The sequence below is a fragment of the Meriones unguiculatus genome, chromosome 2 (genome assembly GCF_030254825.1).
Source record: "Meriones unguiculatus strain TT.TT164.6M chromosome 2, Bangor_MerUng_6.1, whole genome shotgun sequence".
NCBI classification, from domain to species: Eukaryota; Metazoa; Chordata; class Mammalia; order Rodentia; family Muridae; genus Meriones; species Meriones unguiculatus.
The window spans coordinates 27305421-27325190 of record NC_083350.1 but is presented as its reverse complement, the minus strand read 5'-3'; the positions used below and the strand labels follow the sequence as shown (position 1 = coordinate 27325190).

At 43.8% G+C, this 19770-nt stretch overlaps 1 protein-coding gene across 4 annotated transcripts in view; it reads right to left on the bottom strand.

The window, feature by feature from the left end:
* Positions 1–19770, bottom strand: part of Ablim3 (actin binding LIM protein family member 3) — a 114806-nt gene that overhangs the window by 51465 nt on the left and 43571 nt on the right. For all 4 annotated transcript variants that reach the window (XR_009589779.1, XR_009589778.1, XR_009589780.1 and 1 more), the window contains exons 4-5: positions 6125–6308; positions 4440–4552 (exon numbers count right to left, since the gene is read on the bottom strand). Coding sequence is in view for 1 of the 4 variants with exons in the window: in XM_021633692.2 (XP_021489367.1) it covers positions 4440–4552; positions 6125–6308 (297 nt within the window). In the remaining 3 variants the exon portion in view is untranslated. The remainder of the gene's footprint in view (positions 1–4439; positions 4553–6124; positions 6309–19770) is intronic.

Here is a 19770-nt window from a genome sequence, read left to right as displayed (position 1 = left end):
GATGAACTGAGCATCCTGAGCTACATGTAATCAGGAGCCAGTGGGTGTAGCGGCTGGAGGCTGGGCTGAGAGGGTAGAGTGAATAGAGAGAAGCTGGCCTGCACAAGAGTCGCCTAGCCCCAGTTCCTCTTCTAAATGTCTTTCCTACAGCCAGTTCAGTATAACTGACACAGGCTTCACGTAAGTGACTGTTCTATTTCACATTCTTGTGTTTTCCACCCACACCCTGTGTGTTGCCAAGTTTTTGATCTGAAGCCAGAGGAATTTTCCTTTGTAGGGAAGCCCTGCTTAGTCCTTTTGAGAATTCGGGGATGCCCTTCACCTGTGGTTTTTCTTTCCACCTTACTCTGCTGGTCCTCCATTGTACTGGTTTCCTGAGACTTTCCTCTCCTTCTTCCTTCTCCTTTCACTCTTGTCCACTTGTGCACACACCTCTCTGAGGGCCGGAAGGTTTGGGGTCATACAGGATTGGGAGAGTCACTCCCTATCCTTGGTGTTATTTGCTGAGCCAGCTGGTGTGCCTCTCCATTCCAGAATTACAGTCTTCAGCTGGCAGGAAGCACGAAGCCCCCACCTGTTCCTCTCAGATCTCTCATTTTACTATCAAAGCCTCTAGAGATCCCATGAAGCCATTTTTAGTCTGGTTGACTACATCATCCGTTTTATTTAGGTCAGCAAAAGCAAGTGAGTTTTGGGAGGCACAGCAAGTTACTCACCTTCCTAGGCAAGCAGCCTAGGAAGAGAAAGCTCTTTCTAATTAGAAGGACATCCTCCTGGTAGAGGGTGTTAAGGGAATAGTCTCAGAGCCAGGTCTCATGCCTTAACATTTGTGTTCCTTTGGGAAAGCCATTTATGGTCTTTGAGTGATGGTTTTCTTACTTATAAAGCAATTACTCTTATTGTAAGCCTTCATATTCTTGTAATGATTAAATGAGATATCTGTTCACCTATTGCAACAGAATAAATGCTGGAAGTGGTTATGGTAATACACATGATGGTGGATTGGTAGTGATGAAGGAGGTAGTGATGGTACCCGTGCTAGTGGTAACGACTGTGATGGTGATGACTGTGGTGGTGATGGGGATGACTGTGGTGGTGATACTTATGACTATGGTGGTGATGGTAATGACTGTGATGGTGATGGTGATGCCTGTGGTGGTGATGACCATGACTGTGGTGGTCATAATGTCACTGCAGAAGGTTCTCGAGCTATTGCTCTTTCTTTATGAGATCTATAAGGAGGCATTTCTTTTTACATATGATAACATGATTTTTTTTCTTTCTTGAAAGTTCATGACTATTTTCCTTTGAGTAAACCTTATTCTGGCTTTTCCAGAATATATTCGCCCTACATGGATAAAACTTCACACACTTATAGCTTAAGGAAAAAACTAACTTATTCATCCGTTTCCCTTCCACTGCTATAATTTTCTCCATCTTTCACATCAGGCTTTGGATCTCTCTACTTCTTGGGAGCTCAGGAAACATCTGCTATGCCCTCTAGTTCAAGCTCCCTTTCATTTGCAGCACAGCCTGTGATCATCTCTGGAGAAAACACTTCAAAGAAATATGCTCTGTGGATCCATGGGTGGATGGCTTTATTTCTGAGATAAGCCAAAGGCCTTGGTTCCCCTGAAAACTGCTCACATGCTCATTTGTTCTTCTTCTTCTTTTTTTTCTCCTAACCTTCCCTCATCTTTCTCAACATCCCGATCTATAAAATTATGGTAGAGACATTTTAGAATCTCTCTTCTAGAAGTCTTTTCAAGAACTTGTTCCCCAGGACAGGAGCCTACCACAGAGGGCCTCTGAATGACTCTACCCAGCATGGTATCAAAGAAGATGCTGAGACTCATAGCCAGACTTTGGGCAGAGTGCGGGGAATCTTATGAAAGAAGAGAAAGAAAGACCTGGAGGGGACAGGAGCTCCATAAGGAGAGCAACAGAACCAAAATATCTGGGCACAGAGGTCTTTTCTGAAACTGATACTCCAACCAAGGATCATGCATAGAGATAACCTAGAACCCCTGCTCAGACGTAGCCCATGGCAGCTCAGTGTCCAAGTGTGTTCCCTAGTAAGGGGAACAAAGACTGTCTCTGACATGAACTCAGTGGCTGGCTTTTTGATCACCTCCCCCTGAGGGAAGAGCAGCCTTACCAGGACACAGAGGAAGATAATGCAGCCAGTCCTGATGAGACCTGATAGGCTAGGGTCAGAGGGAAGGGGAGGAGGACCTCCCCTATCAGTGGACTTGGAGAGGAATATTGGAAGACATAAGGGACATAAGGTGGGATTGGGTGGGCATGAGGGAAGGGGCTACAGCTGGGATACAAAGTGAATAAACTATTATTAATAAAAAAATAAAAAAGAACTTGTTCCCACATCAGCCTTTTACTCAGCTGAGAAAGCCTGCCCTTTGTCTGAGACCCCAGTGTACACAGAAACACACAGTACATCTGAGGGAATTAACAGTGAACTCAGAAATCTTATTCTCAAGGCTCTTTTGCTGTGCTTTCTACAGTAAACCTTGGAGTCAGCCAGCCTTTCTCATTGCTGTACCCAATACTAGAGAGAAACAATTTAAGGGAGAAAAGATTCATTTTGGCTCATGGTTTTGAATGTTCCAGCCCATTATGATGAACCATTTGCCTCGCCAGCCTGAGGGGCGATGGTGCCCACATTCAAGGTGAATCTTCCCCATTAATCTGCTGCTTTGCATTCATCCTAAGCTATACCTAAACCAGTCATGTTAACTTGATCCCTGTACAGGAACACGGTTGCTTTTTACAACACCCCTGCAGAGATGATAAGGCTCCCCATTATTTTTTTTTAATAGTGGTGTAAATTAAGTCTCAGGGAGGCTACCAGATCACTTTGTCTCATGCAGAAGGTTGGCAGCTCCCCAACTCAAGTTTGCTTCCCGATGTTCTTCACTCAGGGGACCACTGGTCTCAGAGCTCCCAGGAAGCATAAGCCACAGGGCCACAGCCCTTATCCTGGTATCCAGTCTTTTTGTGACGGGGATGTGATTTCAAGGAGTCATGAAGGATAGCAGTGTGCACACTCAGCCACCTTGAGATGAAACCTGGCTGCAGCAATAGATTGTTCTTGAGTACCATCAAGGACACTAGAGGTAGAGCCCTGAACATCACACCCCGGGAACAGATCTGACTCCACTGAAAGGAAGGGCAGGCAAGGGAGGGGGGCCCTCTCATTGCCTCTCCCCTCATCAGCTCACTACAGCCAGGCAGCCTGTAATGGAGCCCCTGGGAGCTAAGGGCTGCTGACGTAGTCTTCTTGGCTCATCCTCCTTGGAGTGATGCAGCTCCAACACGCTGCTGGTGCCATGGCTGCCTGCCTCTGTGCCCACACAATAATGCAGCACAGGAGGCTAATGGGCTTTCATTGATTCTCTTGATGAGGCCAGCCAGGGTATCATATAACATGAAAGATCACTCAGTGTGGTTTAGGAGACCCAGGGGGCTGGGTCTGTGTGTGTGGGTGCATGTAGTCCACAGCTCTACAACGGCATCTAGGAACAGTGACTTAGACATTTTGTCACTACACGCACTGAGTGGCCTGACTTCTGCAGGTTAGCACCACCCTAAGGCACACACGCTCTCAACCCTGTACTTCCCCTCAGAGCCATGGCTTGAAAAAACATGGCATAGCTAATGTTCTCATGACTGGATATTATTCTCAGCCTTAGGAACAGCTGATGAATCACCCACAAAGCTCATGAAGAATGATGGCACATGGATTCCATTCCCGGAGGTTCAAGATGAGCCCAGAAATGTCTTTTCACAACTTGACGATCCACAAGGCTGACACAGTGGTCCTGGAAACACTCTGTATGGTACCAGCACAGCCCTCAGGGTTTATTACTAGGGCACTCCTGACTTCTTGAGGAAGATTCGAGGGCTGGAGAGATGGCTCTGCAGTTAAGAGTGCTGTCTGCTCTTCTAGAGGTCCCGAGTTCAATTCCCAGCAACCACATGGTGGCTCACAATCACCTATAATGAGAGCTGTTTCCTCTCTTCTGGCGTGTAGGTATACATGTAGACTGAGCATTTATATACATGAATTAAATAAATATTAAAAAAAGATTTGACTGCAAATCCTTAGTGCAGCTTCTAGAAACTGAGACCTACTAGTAAGAAAACACTTGATCAGCCATGTTGCAGTGCCCTTGGCACATAGCACTAGGAACCCAGCTGGACCTGGAAAGGATGTACTCAAGTGGCTCTGGCTATCATTCCTTACAGCTAGGTAACCTGTCTTCCCCACATTGTTCTGTGCAGCCTGTGTCCGGGCTGTATGCCAACTGGGTCATGCTTCAGGATCCCTCCAGGGTGGGAACCTCCCCTGCTTCCCTCCAGGGCGGGGTACTTGGGAGGACCGTGTTCATGGACAGACAGCTCCCTAGGGAAGGACTCACGGCTCGGTCCACGGATCTTGATTGGCTTACTGCTGGTCATGGACTGGGAGCATGTCTGGCATACACATTCTTTACCACTGAAGGTCACCTTGTCTCCAATAGGGAAAGGCTTCCTGCAAGGGAATGAGGAAGAGTCAGTGCCTCCTGTGCTGAATACTCTGTGGCTGCTGGTGACTGACAGGGCATGTGCTTGGGTATTCTTTAAGACGTGTGGCTTGCTTCTAGAACACCAGACAAGTCAAGTGCTATTCAGAATAACAGCCTGGATAAAACGCTCAGCATCCAGGGGCCAGAACGTGGGCTATTTATATCACCTGAGAGTGACAAGTTATACTGTGGCTATGAGCTCATGCTCCCCCGATATAACAGGGAGAGGGAACCCACTCCTCACAGAACTGTTCTGCCATCATGGTTTGTCCTATCCCCATATACCAAGAGATCATTCTCAAGTCCCAAACTTGCCATTATTTTTCTTTTCACTATCTAGACATTTTTTTTAAACGCTCTTTCCAATGAGAATATTATCAGTCCCCAAACAACATTTCTCATCCTCCTCAGTGTTTGCTCTATTTCTCCAGCGGAGGGGTCCCAAGCTTATATATCTTCCTGCCCAGCAAAATAATAAACTACACACAGATTTCCAGCACTGCCAACAACTGTTAAGTGGCCTTTGCTCAAGCATTGTGAGGTACCTGTGGGACAACAGAGAGAATTCTGGGAAGGGAATCTGGGTAGCTATATCCTCACTGTCCTGATTTGTTATTATTTTTTACGAAGTCATTAGTCATAAATTCTAACTGGTTACTCTATTTGGCAACTAACCAGTGGTTATTTGACATGAAGGATAATTAATCAATGCTTTCTCTTCCCAAACAAAAATACACATGTACTCAAATCATATTTTGCTCATGACTTAATCAGAGCTGGCCATTAAGTTTTAACACGTTTGTGGGCAAGGCTGAGGTTTTCTCCATTTTGTTTGCATCTCCTTAATGTGTTGCTTGGCATGCAGCAGAGCCTTGGTGCACATTGTTAAATTAACACATGACTGAGCTGTCTGGCAGGGAAGTGGGCAGAAAGGAGCTGTCCTGAGAAGGACTACCACAGTGGAAAGAGCAGGCACACTGCTGGCCAGTCACTGGGTGCGGGTCTCTGCGTTCACCCTATCACCCATCTTCATGAAAGCTAGTGAGGTTTCAGTGGGTTTGACCTCCATTACCAAGGCTTTCACAGATGAGGCCACTTGCTAGGGGTCATTCTACCAGCAAGAGACAGTGTGGGGATGACAGAGGAAGGCTATCAATAGACATCCTTATACTACCTTGAGGATGAGGGTGTGGATGCCTGGGCCAGATAGACACTTGGTTTCCAGACTGACTTCTGAGGAACAAGGTGCTCTGGTTTTCTTGGGGGTTTTTTGAGGGGAAACGAAATGCTGAGCATGGGGGTTTGCTATACCCTGCTCTCATCATAGGACCAACTAGTGCTTTACATCAGACTGCCTGATGAGACAGGATCTGGATGCGAGGTATTTTGAAAACCACTGTTCCATCAGAGCAGTCCACCCACCCTCAAGTTTCCAGAAACCCAGGGCTCATTGTAAAGCCTCCATGCTCCTGAGCTGCCTGGGAAAAGCCTCTTCCTTGGGGCTTACCCAGAAGGCCCTGGTTCCCTGGGACGCTCACCTGCACAAGCTGCACACGAAGCACTTAGGGTGGTAGGTGCGGCCCAGAGCGGAGATGACCTCACCCGTGATGAAGTCCCGGCAGCTGTCACAGCGGGTGCCATAGAGCTGCTGGTAGTCCTGGGTGCAGATGTACTCCTGGTTCTTGAAGAAGAAGCCCGACTGGGCCAGGCCGCAGCCACACACTTGGAGAAACATGGAAGGAAATGGAGCAGGTTGAGTCCAGGGAGAGTTTGCAAGCAGAAGATCCTTCCTAGGGGAAAGGCTGGTGCCTGACTTTGTTATTAGAAGCCTGGGATGGTGGCATGCCAGAGTTCATGGGCCTTTGGATCACCTGTGTTAGAGTCATGGGGCTTCTTCAGAGGTAGATGCCCAAGCTTGGTTTGGACTCCCAGGTGCCAGGGATGGCTTTGCACACTGCCCAGTTGATTCTAATGTATATTCCCTGGGGATCATGGCTATTGTACAGACCTCTCAGTCCACAGAATTTCAAGGTCCTGGAACCCATGGCATGCCACACAACTGGTGGCATCATGCATCTTAGAACGAACCACTCATTGAAAAAAAAATCTCCCGTGAACTTGCTATGTGCCTGACTCCACCAGGTCAAGAGCAGGCTTCAAATCCTCAACAAACGATAATTTAGGTTGGCAATGGGATGGGAAATGTGAGGTTTCTTGTTGGTTATTGTTGCAGTCAGGGGGTTGGTCTGTTTTCAGGCATGGATGCAAAACACACATTCCTGGAACTGCAAAGGGCTAGATGTGCCTGCAGAGAGGAGGTTCCATGCATTATGGCTAATGGGCTATGGGATAGTAGGAAAAAGAGGCCCTTTCAATGCGGAAGGAGGGAGCAAAGCATTGACAACACAGACTGCAACAAATCACAGACACAGGAAGTTGCCAGCCAGAGTTGTATGGGGTGGGACTGGGACACAGTGGAGTCTGCAGAGAATGAAGCAAAGTCACAGGAAAAGATGGCTCCAGCCCAGTAGGAGGAAGGCCATAGTCCAGTTTAAGAAGTTCAGGTTTTGCATGTGTGGGATAGCTCCCAAGCCATTGGTTGGTGTTGGGGGTGGGGTGAGGTAAGAGATCCCACAGGCTATAAAACAATGCAGGCTTTTGCTCTTGGCTGTCCACCAGAACTTGATGGCAACACCCTATTGCTGAAAAGAACACACAGTTTGGTCAGAGGACTCAGAGAAAACAAGCTGATAGTGATTGGGATGCTTACTCCAGGCTGACACTTTCTAGAAATAAACAGGTTCAGTAAGAGAAAAACAGGTGGATTTGCAGGTATCTGAACAACTGAACTTATGGGGTGGGGGGGAGCAAGCCCCACCAAAGGAATCTGCTGTTGTGGGAATAACATTTCCCAATAGGAAGTTAACTTATGAAATGAACACATAAAGCTATGGAAGGAGGCTGTTTCTTCCACAAAAGGAAAGGAGTCCCAGTGACAATGAAACCACAGTAAACAGATGAGCGTACCAGTTCGGCTAAAACTAAAATGGGCCGATCAGGAATCAAAAGAAGGTAACGGGAAAGCCTCTTGGGTCTTGTGTCTATCCCCTTTCACCCCCTTGTGTGCCCCTATCTGGAGACTGTCTGGTAGCTTGGTTTCCACATAGGCTGTCCTTGGGTAGAAAGGGCTGGAAAGATAACCCAGTAGTCTAAAGAGTTACGGCTCCCATTGCACAGTACTCAAAGGGTACTCTGATCTTTGGCATGGGTTCTCCCAGGACTTTGGTAAATACAAGCTTACTCTCTCAAGTCTGGTCAGTGGTGGGGAAACCAACAGAATAGTCTGCAAGCTTGTCGATCTGTGGAGCCAGTTTGTAATGGGTGACATCACCTCAGTAAATACTATTTCATTATAGAGAGTTTTGCCAAAGAAGCCACGCTTACAAACAGGAGAGCTTTCCAGATGCAGACAGACCTATCTCGAAAGCGTTGGCTCACACCTGTAGGCTGGCCACAGGGTTAAAGGGCAGTAGGGGCTGGGGAGGACTGGGAATCATATCACTGGGCCTCATCCCTGCCACTAAGTCTCTGGATGACCACCAACTTGGCCCTCTCCTTCCTGGGGCCTCAGTTGACTTCTGTGCAAAGTGAAGAGGCTGAACTTTTCTCATGACCTCCTGTGGGCCCAGGAGAAGAACTTGGGGCTTGCCAGGTGTCTGAGCATTTTGAGTTCAGCAAGAAGTCTTGCTGAGATAGGGGAAGGCAAGGTGGATGGTGAAGACAGTAGTGACAGGAGGCCCCGGGAAGGCTCAGCTTTCAGGCACCGTGGAGATTCATCCTCTCAAACAATACCTGGCCTTATGAGCAGGCAGGGGCAGAGCACAGGCTGTTCTGGGCATGCAGGTGGTGGATCAATTGCTTCATGGAATTAGTTGGGTCATGGCCTACTACCTCATTGGAAACACCTCCTGTTTTTTCCCTTCTTTCTTTTTTTTTTTTTTTTCCTTCCTCCTTTGTTTTCTCTGCCAACTCCACCTCCAGAGTCGCCTCTCCCAGTGGAGAAAACCAGGAGGCCATGAGAAAACCTGGAACAATCAGTTCCTTTATTTCCTCCAAGGAGCGAGAGGAGGAAGTTTCTGGTCGGAAGGATGTAAAAGTTGACAAGAATCCAAGGGACTCTTGAAAATACAGTAGGGAGCAGGGTATAGGGGGCAAGGGGCAAACAGGAGCAGTGTAGCAGATGCCTGGAGGCCAAGCACAGCCTCACACACAGGGCACATGCTACGTGAGGGAACTGGGGAGAATGAAGACAGACACCTGGGTAGCCAGTTTGCACACACACACACACACACACACACACACACACACACACACACATGTGCACATGTAAAAGTCTAATGATTAAGAAATCGAGAACTCAGGGTTGGAGAGACGGATGGCTCAGTGGGTAAAGTGACAGCTACATAGGCGTAAGGAACTGAGTTCAGATACCCAGAATCCATGTAAAGCCAGACCAGTGATGCATACTTATAATCCCAGCATCCCTATGGAAAGATCGGAGGTGTAGACAGAAGACCTGGACTATGAGCACGTAGTAATGAACAAGGGACCCCTTCATGAACAAGGTAGAAAGTGAGGTTGTCCTCTGACCTCTTCTTGTGGAAGGCTAGATTACACAGACTTAGAACTGCTTGTTGAAAATGCAGATGAATGTTATCTGTGACCACACTGAGTAGAAGGAAGCCTCACACACAGCCGTAGCCTGTGCCAAAGAGAAATGTACCGTAACGCAGGTTGCTGGGCTTTTGTCTGCGGTCTACATCTCAGGTGTTGCCTAAGTTTCAAAAGTTCCCTCGCTTCCTCTGAAGCTCCTTTGTAGAAGAGGGGGCTAGCTTGTTACTAAAAAGATAGCAGGTGTGCGAGTCTCGGATTCTGCCAGAGAAATCAAGATGTTCAAGATTAGATTCTATAAAATTTCAGGATTCTATTTAGAAGGGCCTAGAGGGCAATCCAATTCAACCTTTAAAATATTTTACTTGTGAAATATATAACACACAGAAAAATATATCTATACAGCTTAAAGAATAACAAAAATATGTGCCCACATGTCCATACCAGGTTTCTGAACTAGGACAGTCCCAGAAACTGAGGACCCTGTCTGGGGGCTCTCGCATAGCATCCCCTTCCCACAAGGTCCCTCCTGACTGGGTGTCTGCTATCCTTTTGTTTTTCTTTGATAGTCCTAACATTTATGGTATATCCAAGCATAATAGACCAGTGAGTACAGCCTGTGTCTGTGCTTGCTCAGTTTCTGGGGGCTGTGAGACTCGCCTGGGGTGGATACAGCTGCAGGGGCTCTCCCGCTGCTGAGAACCTAGGCTCCAGCAAGGGCTGCTCTTGTGAAAACGCTGCTAAGGGCATCACTACCCACCTTCCGGTTTCTTTTTCTTAATTGATGTTCTCAACAGCAGACTCCCATAGATCCACATTACCACCAATGCTTGAGGAGATCTGACTTGAAATGATACCACAGCGGGACTTTAAATTTCATTTTCCTGATGAGTAGTGGAAATATTTGAGAATATTTTCATATGTTTATGGCCCGTTTGTATGTCTTGCATGGTGAAATGCCAAAATCTTTTACCCATGGAAACTTTTAGTGGTGTTATTATTATTATTTTTTAACCTCTTAGGAATGAATCCTTTTCGCTTGTCCCTGCTAACACCTGTGGTTCCAGTCTTTTTCCCTTTGTGTTTTCTGATGAATTCATGTCCTCGGTTTTCATGTTGTTTAACTTATTATTGTTCTCTCTATGACTTGAATGCTCTGTGCCACATTTAAGAAATGATTCTCTCCTGTGGAATTCTTGATGTTATTTTCTGGAAGTCCAATTGCGTGGCTGTTCATATGGCTGCAGTCCACCCATCTGGAATCAGCGTTAGTGAGGGGTGTGCAGTAGGGAATCAATTTCCCCCACATGGAGAGTTAATCATGAAGCAGCCCAATTGTTCTCTACCGATCAGCAACAAACCAGTTTCCTTATGTGTTTTTCCTCCTGGTCCTATATTCAGTTCTGTTGGCGTATTTACCTACCCTTGTTCCAATACCTTAATAACTTGCACACTACAATAAGCAGTGATAGCTGGTAGGACGGGCCCTTGGCTTTGCTGTTGTTATCCAAGGACATAGACAATCATGGACTTTTTGCTAAGAATTAAATTTTAACAGACTCCTAAATTTCCATGGCAAACTTTATGAAATGTACTAGAATTTCTTTGCACCTATAGCTCTACTAGTATAACACTGCCATCTTAAATTTATTTTTTAATATTTATTATTTTATTTTCTGTGTATGAGCGTTTTTGCCCCTGTGTATGTCTGTGTACTCTGTACATGCCTGGTATCCTCAGAGATCAGAAGAGACTATCAGATCCCCTGGAACTGGAGTTACATGTGGTTGTGAGCACGCCCATGAAGGTGCTAGGAACCAATCCTGGTCTTCTGCAAGAGCAACAAGTGCTCTTTACCCCCCGAGCCATCTCTCCAGCCCCACATCATCTTTTTAATGCTTATGTCTTTAATTGAGATGAAGATGAATTTTGGAATTTTAGAATTTTTTGTAATTTTTGACATAAAATCTTATGCAAGTTTGTAAGATTGATATTTTCTCCATGCCCACTCCCTCTCAGGGACCTTGTGTGGTGTAGGTAAGCACTCCATCACTGAGTTATATTCCTGGCCTGCTTTTGCTCTTTATTTTTCCTTCCTTCCTTCTTTCTTTCTTTCTTTCTTTCTTTCTTTCTTTCTTTCTTTCTTTCTTTCTTTCTTTCTTTCCTTCCTTCCTCCCTCCCTCCCTCCCTCCTTCCCTCCCTCCTTCCTTCTTTCCTTTTTTCCTTTCCTTTCCTTTCCTTTCTCTCTTCTTGTGAGACTGGGTCTTGCTAGGTTGCTCCAGGCTTGCCTTAAGCTTGCTCAGTAGATGAGGGAGGTCTCAGATGCTGGATCCTTCTGCTTCCACCCCCAAGTACAGCATGGGAAGGGGTGGTGCCAGCATATCTGGCTCATTGTTTGGTATTCGTATCTAAAAATGCATCTCTAAAGTATTAGGACTCTTTAGAAGCATAGCCACAATAATCTATTTACTGAAAGTCATAACTATTAAGGCAGAATCTAAGAGCTACGTGTTCAAGCTGTCCCAATTACTACATCATCTTTCTCTATCTTTGTGATTGGCTGTTGGAATCAATGTCTCTCACGGTCCACATAGCACAATGGTTGACGTGCCTCCTGAAGGTCTTGTCATCTTTATACTCGTCTTTTCTCCTCTTCTTCTCTTTGCAACCTATTTCCTGAAGAAACTGGGTCACCCACCCTCTGAAATTCCCATCAGCTTGGGTTCTGCTGGATGTATCTGAGGTGCTGATTAACCTGCTCCCCTTCTTAGAGTTCTGTGGTTTGATAGTTAAGTCTAGAAGTGCCTAGGGATGCTTGGTTCACTGTGCTTTTGTGGTTTGGGGTGGGAATGTGGGTAGAAGTGGCCACTGATGACCACTGTCTGGGTACTTCACTTCATTAAAGGTTTGCAAACCTAAGGTCGTCTACCTACCCAGTTCTTTGCTGCTGAAGGCCCTTGTCTTTTGTAGAAGAGTTTTAACTGCAGATCCAGTGGTTCAGTATCTTGGGGAGCTACAGGACCACTCAGCTTTTAACCTTTTTTTTTTTTTTTTTGAGTAAGTTTTGGTCAGTTTCACTTTGACAGGATCAACTTTTTTAAACCCAAGTTTAAAAATCTATTATTCTGAAATTGTTGATAACATGTTATGTTTTCATTATAACAGCACCTATAGTATCTTTCTATTTTAACTTTTACACTGTCCATTTGTATATTCTCTTTACTTAAATGATTTTTTTCAATTGCTTTGTCTATTTCACTTATATCTTTGTCTTTGTCCATTTGCCTTCTGTGGTTTTTGATGGTGTCTACCATTTTCTTCCTCCTGTTTTTCTCAGATTTCATTTTGCTTTTCAAACTTTTAAAATTGAGTGGACATTTGGTTCACTAATGTTCAAACTTATTTTCTGTTGTGATTGTTTAAGGCTATTACAGTTTTTTTTTTTCCTGAGTACCACTTAACATGTTCTAACATAAGTATTTTATACATCATATCTTCATCTTTCATCACTGCTAAGCATTTTCTATTTTCCATTAAAATTTTGCTAATTATTGCATCTTACATCTCATCTCTTCCATCTTGAGGTCACTTTCCTTCTGCCTACAGAACATACTCCGAAATTCCATTTAATGAGGGTCTGTTGAAACAAAATTCAGCTTTTTTTTCCCTAAAAATGCTCTTTAACCAGTTTTAACAACACACAATTCACATAACATAAAATTCAGCTACTTAAAATGTATAACTCAGCCATTTTTAGTATACTTAGCATATCTGGTATTTTCATCACATCCAAAATACACTATAAACCCATTAAAAGAAGTACTTACATTTCTTTACCCTCTTCAAGCTATAGGTAACCACAAATCTTGCTTATTCTGAGTAGTTCATCTATGTGGACTCAAATACATACTTGTGATGTATTTCCCATGAGTTTCAAAGGTTCATCTACATGGGAGAATGTATTTCATTCCTTTTTATTGGTGAACAATATTCTCTTGTACAGACAGAATGTTATCTTATTTATCAGTTCATCAGCTGATGGATATTTGCTATCCCCCCCTTTAACCACTGTGAGTAGTACTGCTATGAATGCTCATGTATAATATTTTGTATGAAAATATTTTCGTTACTCTTTTTTGTATGTGTACCTGTGTATCCATTTGTGAATGTGGAGGATGTAGGAATCTGCGCACATGGCACAGATATGGAGGTCAAAGGACAACGTTGGCTGTTGGTCCTCAGGTGCCTTCTAACCTTTGTTTGGCATGCAGATTTTCCACAAGGCCGGAGTATCTGGTTCGTGAGCTCCCATCTGCCTGTCCCTGCTTCCTGTCTCACCATCACTTGGACTAACTCTGCATTTTACATGGGTTTTGGGAATCCAGTCTTTACTCTTCTCAACCATCTCCTCAGACTCTGTTTTCATTCCTCTTGAAATGTAAACCACCTACACGTGGCATTTGGAGTACTGTATTTAACCTCTGAGAAACTGCCAGGCAGGCTCTAAAATAGCACAATTGTTTATAGTCCCACCAGTACACAAAGGTGCCAATGTATCCACATCCTCCTCAACACTTGTATTAGGCTTTCCTGATTTTAGCCATCCTTATGTATGGGAATGTGTATGCATTGTGGTTTGACTGGGTGTTTCTGAATTCTAATGATATTTATATGTTACAGGACATTTGCAAACTTCTTTGGAGAAATTGCACGTCCTCTGCCCATTTTTAAATTGGGTTATTTTATTGTTTTGCAAGAATTCCTAACGTACTTTGGACATAGTATTTGGTTAGATATCTGATGAGTGAATATTTTCTTCCACTTGGGTTGTTATCTGTTCTCTTTCTTAAGGTTGTATTTAAGCCAGACATGGTAGCCTACTCCTTTAATCCTTGTTCTTGAGAGAAAGAGGCAGGTGGATCTCTGTGAATTTGAGGTCATCCTGGTCAAGATAGAGAATTATAGGCTAGCTATAATTAACATAACATACAGAGAATTTGTCTCAAAAAATTAAAGTATGTATTTTGAAGCATAAAATTATTAAGCTTTGATGATTTTAAATTTGCCTATTCTTTTTCTTTGCTGAGTGTTCTTTTCATATTATCTGAGAAACCTGTGCCATGCTCAAGGTCACAGAGATTTCTTCATCTATTTCCTCTTTAAAATCTTACAGTTTAGCTCATATGTTTGTCCTGGAACCATTTTGAGTTAATTTTTGTGTGTTTGTAAGAAACGATCTATTTTCAGTCTTTTTTTTTTTGCCTGTGAATATTTAGTTTTCCCAGAACCACTTATAGAAAAGACTGTTTTTTTTTTTTTCTTCCCAATTGAATTATCTTGGCACCCTTGTTGAAAATCAGCTGGCCACATATATAAGGATTTATTTCTGGACACTGGCTTCTATTCTATTGATTGTATGTCAATCCCTGTGCTAATTTCTTAGCTTCACAGCAAGTCTTCAAAGTGAGCAGCGTTGGGTACTCAGTGTTATTTTTCATTGCTTGCTCTTGTAACTTGATATGAAGTTTATGGACTGATTTATGGTGTCTTGAAATCCATATATTGAAGCCTTCCCTCACCCTGATGCTATTTGGGGATGTGGCTCTCATAAGATAATTAGTTTTAGATGAGGTCTTGAGAGTAGAGCCCGTTAGGGGTAGCAATAGCTCCTTATAAGGAGTTCTCTATCCCCTCCCCTTCTCTTTACCATATAGACACTGTTGATTTCATGGGTATCTGGAAGCCAGGAGGAGACCTCACTAGGACCCAACACGTTGGCATCCTGAATTTTATTACATTATTTTTTTTTTCTTCAGAAATGACAGAAAATAAATTTCTGGTTTTAAGCCCACCAGTCTTTGGTTTTGTTATGTTAACTTGAGGTTAATAAACCATATGTTATGTTGACCCAGTTGAATTCTAGCTACTTTATCAGCATCACAGTTTTCCTCCTTCGTGAAGATGGGATAGTTTTCTGTTTGCTTCTGTAGTATTTTCTACTTACCATTATAAATCTTCTTGTTTTTGTGTTTTGTTTTTTTCAGACAGGGTTTCTCTGTGTAACAGAGCCCTTGCTGTCCTGGAACTCACTCTGTAGACCAGGCTGGCCTCGAACTCACAAAGATCTGCCTGCCTCTGTTTCCAGGATGCTGGGATCAAAGTCTTACACCACCATGCCTGGCATCATTATAATTTTTATGTTTTGTTATATTTATTTGTTTATAAATAAACTATTTTCTTGTTTGTTGCTACTGAAGTGTCAACTGTCATAGTATGTCCATCCGTAGGCAGATGATCTGTCTCTTATTATAAGTAAAACTTTTCAAACTTTATCTATTCATCTATTTATTTACTGTGTGTGTATGTGTGGGGGTGTGCATGATGTGGTGCACTGATGTGTGAAAAAGTCAGAGGTCAGTTTGTGGGAATCAGTTTCCTCTTTCTATCGTGTGGGTTCGCAGTAGTGAACTCAAGACTGGCGAGTGTGTCAGCAAAGTGCCTTTACTGATCCATCTCAGCAGCCCCTGGAAGAAACATCTTCAGTTTTATTTTATGTTTAGCAGTGCTGGGAATTGAACCCAGGACCTTGTATGTGCTAGGCAAGCACTCTACCTCTAAGCTGCTACCTCTCTAGCGCTTTCAAATTTATTTTCAGGTTGTTCATTGCCAGTGTATAAACACATAAATGGTTTCAGAATATTTATCTTGTGTTCTGAAGCATTTTATTCATCCGTTCGAGTAGTTTTTTTCATGCATTCCATAGGTTTTGCTATACATGAGATCATGTTATGTGCAATGGGAACCGTTTTCATCTCTTCTTCTCAACCTGTATACTTTTTATTTAATTTGTCTTGCCTAACCTAGTATATCATTGAGGAGAAGTGGTGAGATCAGATATTCCCATCTTGTAGGGAAATATTAAGTCTTTCACCAATAAATATGGCATTACATGTGGGGTTGCCTTTGTTCTAGAAAAATGGTTTTGCTGATTACCTAATCCTACTTTGACAAGTTTTTCCACCTCTAGTACAGGAAAGAACAGACTACTGTTTTCTTGTTTGTTGCTATTAAAGTGTCAACTGTCAGCCTATTTGCCATTCACATGCAGATGATCTGTCTTTTATTTCTGGTTACTTTTGAGATTATCTCTTTATCTTTGATGATCTGAGGTTTCACTCTGACGTATGTAGGCTGCTTCTTTTATATTTTCCTGCAGGGTTTTACTATACAGTTATTAGATAGCATATATTCTAACATGTATTCTATGCTCCAATATTTGTCACTTCCTCAATGGTTTGCATGTTTGTCTCTGAGTTACTTATGTTTCTATGTTAACTCTTTGATGTCTGGAATAAAAATGAGTTCCTTCCAAAAGGATTATTATTTGCTTTCACTATTGGTCAAGTGCGAAACTTTGTTTTAAATCTCTGACTCTGGAAAACACTTGAACTGATTTGAACTGAGCTTCAGTCAAGACAGAAGCGCCAGGGCATTCCCCACTCTTCTGTATACCGAGTCATTAATACCACCTGGGAGCAGCACCAGGGGCTGAAGAAACTCTTCAAAGTGGACCCCTACCCTGACCAGGAAGCTTGCAAAACTCTAACCACTGGACTCAACCTGGAGGAGCAAGTTGCGACTGAGCATGTGCCCTGTCTTACCCTGTCCAGCCCTGCCCTACTGGACAATGTGCACGCTTGAGCCCTCATCCTACCAGGCTCAGCCTCTGGCTCTGCCATAACTATGCATTTTACCGCCAGTGCCTCCAACAAGAGAACCAGGAAGAACCTGGTTCCTGGAGAACCAGGAACCTCTCTATCCACCCCGAGAAGACAAGACCTTCTCTCTGGTCAGTGAGCACAGTTGCTTTTCCTGGGGCTGAAGGGTGGGGCCAGGTATGAGGCTTTCTTGGACAACGACACCCCCTGGCTCCCTGAAGTTCTGGGTATCAAGGCAGAAACGGCATGCTCCAAAAGGAACCAATCTCCAAGGATCCCTACATCCGCGCCCTGTAGCCCCGGCAGTGCCACATCTGGTTCCTAATCGGGAAGTGCTTGGTGGCAGCGTTCATTGCTCTTTTTTGAGAAGGCTCACATACCCGAGGCTAGCTCCAGGTTTAGCGCAGCTGAGGAAGACCTCCAGCTCCTAGTCTCTCTGCCTCTGCCCTCCCATTTTGGAAATTTATTTTTTCTTATTTTATAGTTATTTTGTTTTTGACCTGGAATTTGAAGTCTTTACCTCCCAGATAACAGGCTGCTCAACAACTGTTTGTGAGATTTTTTCTTTTTTTTTTGGTTGTTTGATTTTTTTTCCATTATGAGATTTTTTTTTTCCATTTAACATTAATTTTATTTTTGGTCTACCCTCTCCCCCATGCAGCTTGCTCTAGAGTTAATTGTTTTGCTGTTTCTTTGCGTGCGTTTATTAATACTTTTCAACTTGCTTTTAAAGGACCTGTTGGGTTTTCATTTCTATCAATGGCATATTGATAATAGAATTATTCGTTGACACTAAAAATACACTTTGACTCTTATAAAATGTATACCGGATACATAGTATGAGTATCGCCCTTGAATCACATAAAGGATGCGTTCTCAACATTTGCATGTAAGTTTTAGTCCCCTGGACCCGGTAGGCAAGCCTCCTTGCTATCCTCTTTGCTTTTGTCCCAGAGCCATTTCTTTCCCCCATCATGCACTGCGAATCGGCACTCCGCAGGGGCTGCTGTGTGGTCTCCTATTACATCCCAGCTTCAGTGGCTCTAGCGTGGTCTGTTTTTCTCCATGATCCACTTAGGCATGAAGGCAAAAGCTTTTGTCTCCGGGCTTTGCACAAACCATCAGAATAAAATCTATCGCTGGCTGTTCCGCCACCAGCTCCCCTGACTGTTTCTGACCTCTGCAGATCCCTTCCTTTCATCCCGACACAGTACAGCCTCTCGAAAGAGCTGTGACCCAACATGTAGCCATTTCAGAATTTTAAACGAGGCCCCTATTCCTTCCTTGTTAGTGAAGGAAACTCAAATCCTGTCATTTGTTTTACCTCTAAGCATCTGACCTAGAAAAAAAAAAAGGTCTGCTTTTTCCCTTAATATTCCTCATCAAAGGTTGGCGATTGGCTTGTTTTGTCAATAGCAGGTCATTAACAAGTGTGGCCCAAGCTAGGGTGCTAAAGGTCTTACACTGGAGAACATCCTCCTGTGCTTGGAGATCTGACACCATCACATGAAGGAGGCCAGGCGGGGCCAGGGAATGAGAAGCTATGTGCAGGCATGGGTGTAGGGTCTATGGTTACATTTTGTTGTGAGCAAAAGGTAGCTGTTAACACTCTCTTCAGAAAATCAATTACAGAGACACATGGCACATCCCTGCCTTGCGACAACCTCATTGTTTGTATTTCCTGTCCTGCCCCAATATCTGAGATGTAAAAATATTCACTTACCAAAGCACTCGTGAAGCTCAGCTGTACTAAAGGGTTTGCCAATTCTGAATATAAATATAAAATGTAAACCATACAGATGGAGATACATCCTAATACGCTTATGTAAACAAATTGGAGAACATGAAATACATATTGCTCAATGAAAAGCCCAGTTGGAACTTAAGAAAGGAATTTAGGATTTTTTTTCTCCATAGCAAGGGAAGCCAATATCAGAGACATGAGACTGAGGTAATTATTGAAGAGATCCGGAAGTTTTCATTGACCATGAATTCAATAGAAGTTAGTGGTCAGAACTGGGTCCTTAGGAAATCAAGTCAGCATGAGTCTCACTGGCGGAGACATAGCACTTGCTGAATCTGTCTGCCTCTTGAGAACTGTGATATATTCTGGGAATCATGACTTAAGAACAATATTGACAAACTAGAATGGATCAAAGAGGAAGCGTCAAGAGAATGACACAGGTGGGAGTCATTTCAGATGAAGTTCAATTTGAGGACCTGTGATCTAATTTGTCATGGGAAGACCTGGTGAACAGAAAGCACACATCAAGCCTTGAGTTCACACACCTAGGATCAGTAAGTGCAAGTCACAGGTGTTTAGGCCAAATTCACGTGCAGTCCACCACTGGAATGGCTGCTTCATGAATTTGGAAGCCTGGAGACAGGCAGCAGGAGAGGTGTTTGTCAGGACCCTGGAGTGAAGTGTGGCTTGTGGGCGACGGGACTCTCAGCTGAGCCCCTCTCCCTGCCTGCTGTGCTGATCCTTTCTGTTTGGGAACGATGAGCTAGGCTGGGCGTAGGATGTAGGACACTGTGAGTCAGCTCTGTGTGGGTAAGCTGTAGCAACAGAACATCTGTTTTCAAATGACAAACCTCACAAAAATCGAGGCAAATCTTTTCTTTTGCTAAACTCAACCTTTGAGGACTTCCATACTGTCACAGGATGGCTGCACATCTCAAAGCCAGACTGGGTTTACCCATGACATCTCACACTATCATTACCAATTGACTGATAGACACAAGCAGCAGTCTTTTCAGATGTAGACGTTAGCCTTAGGATTGTCCCTTTCTCC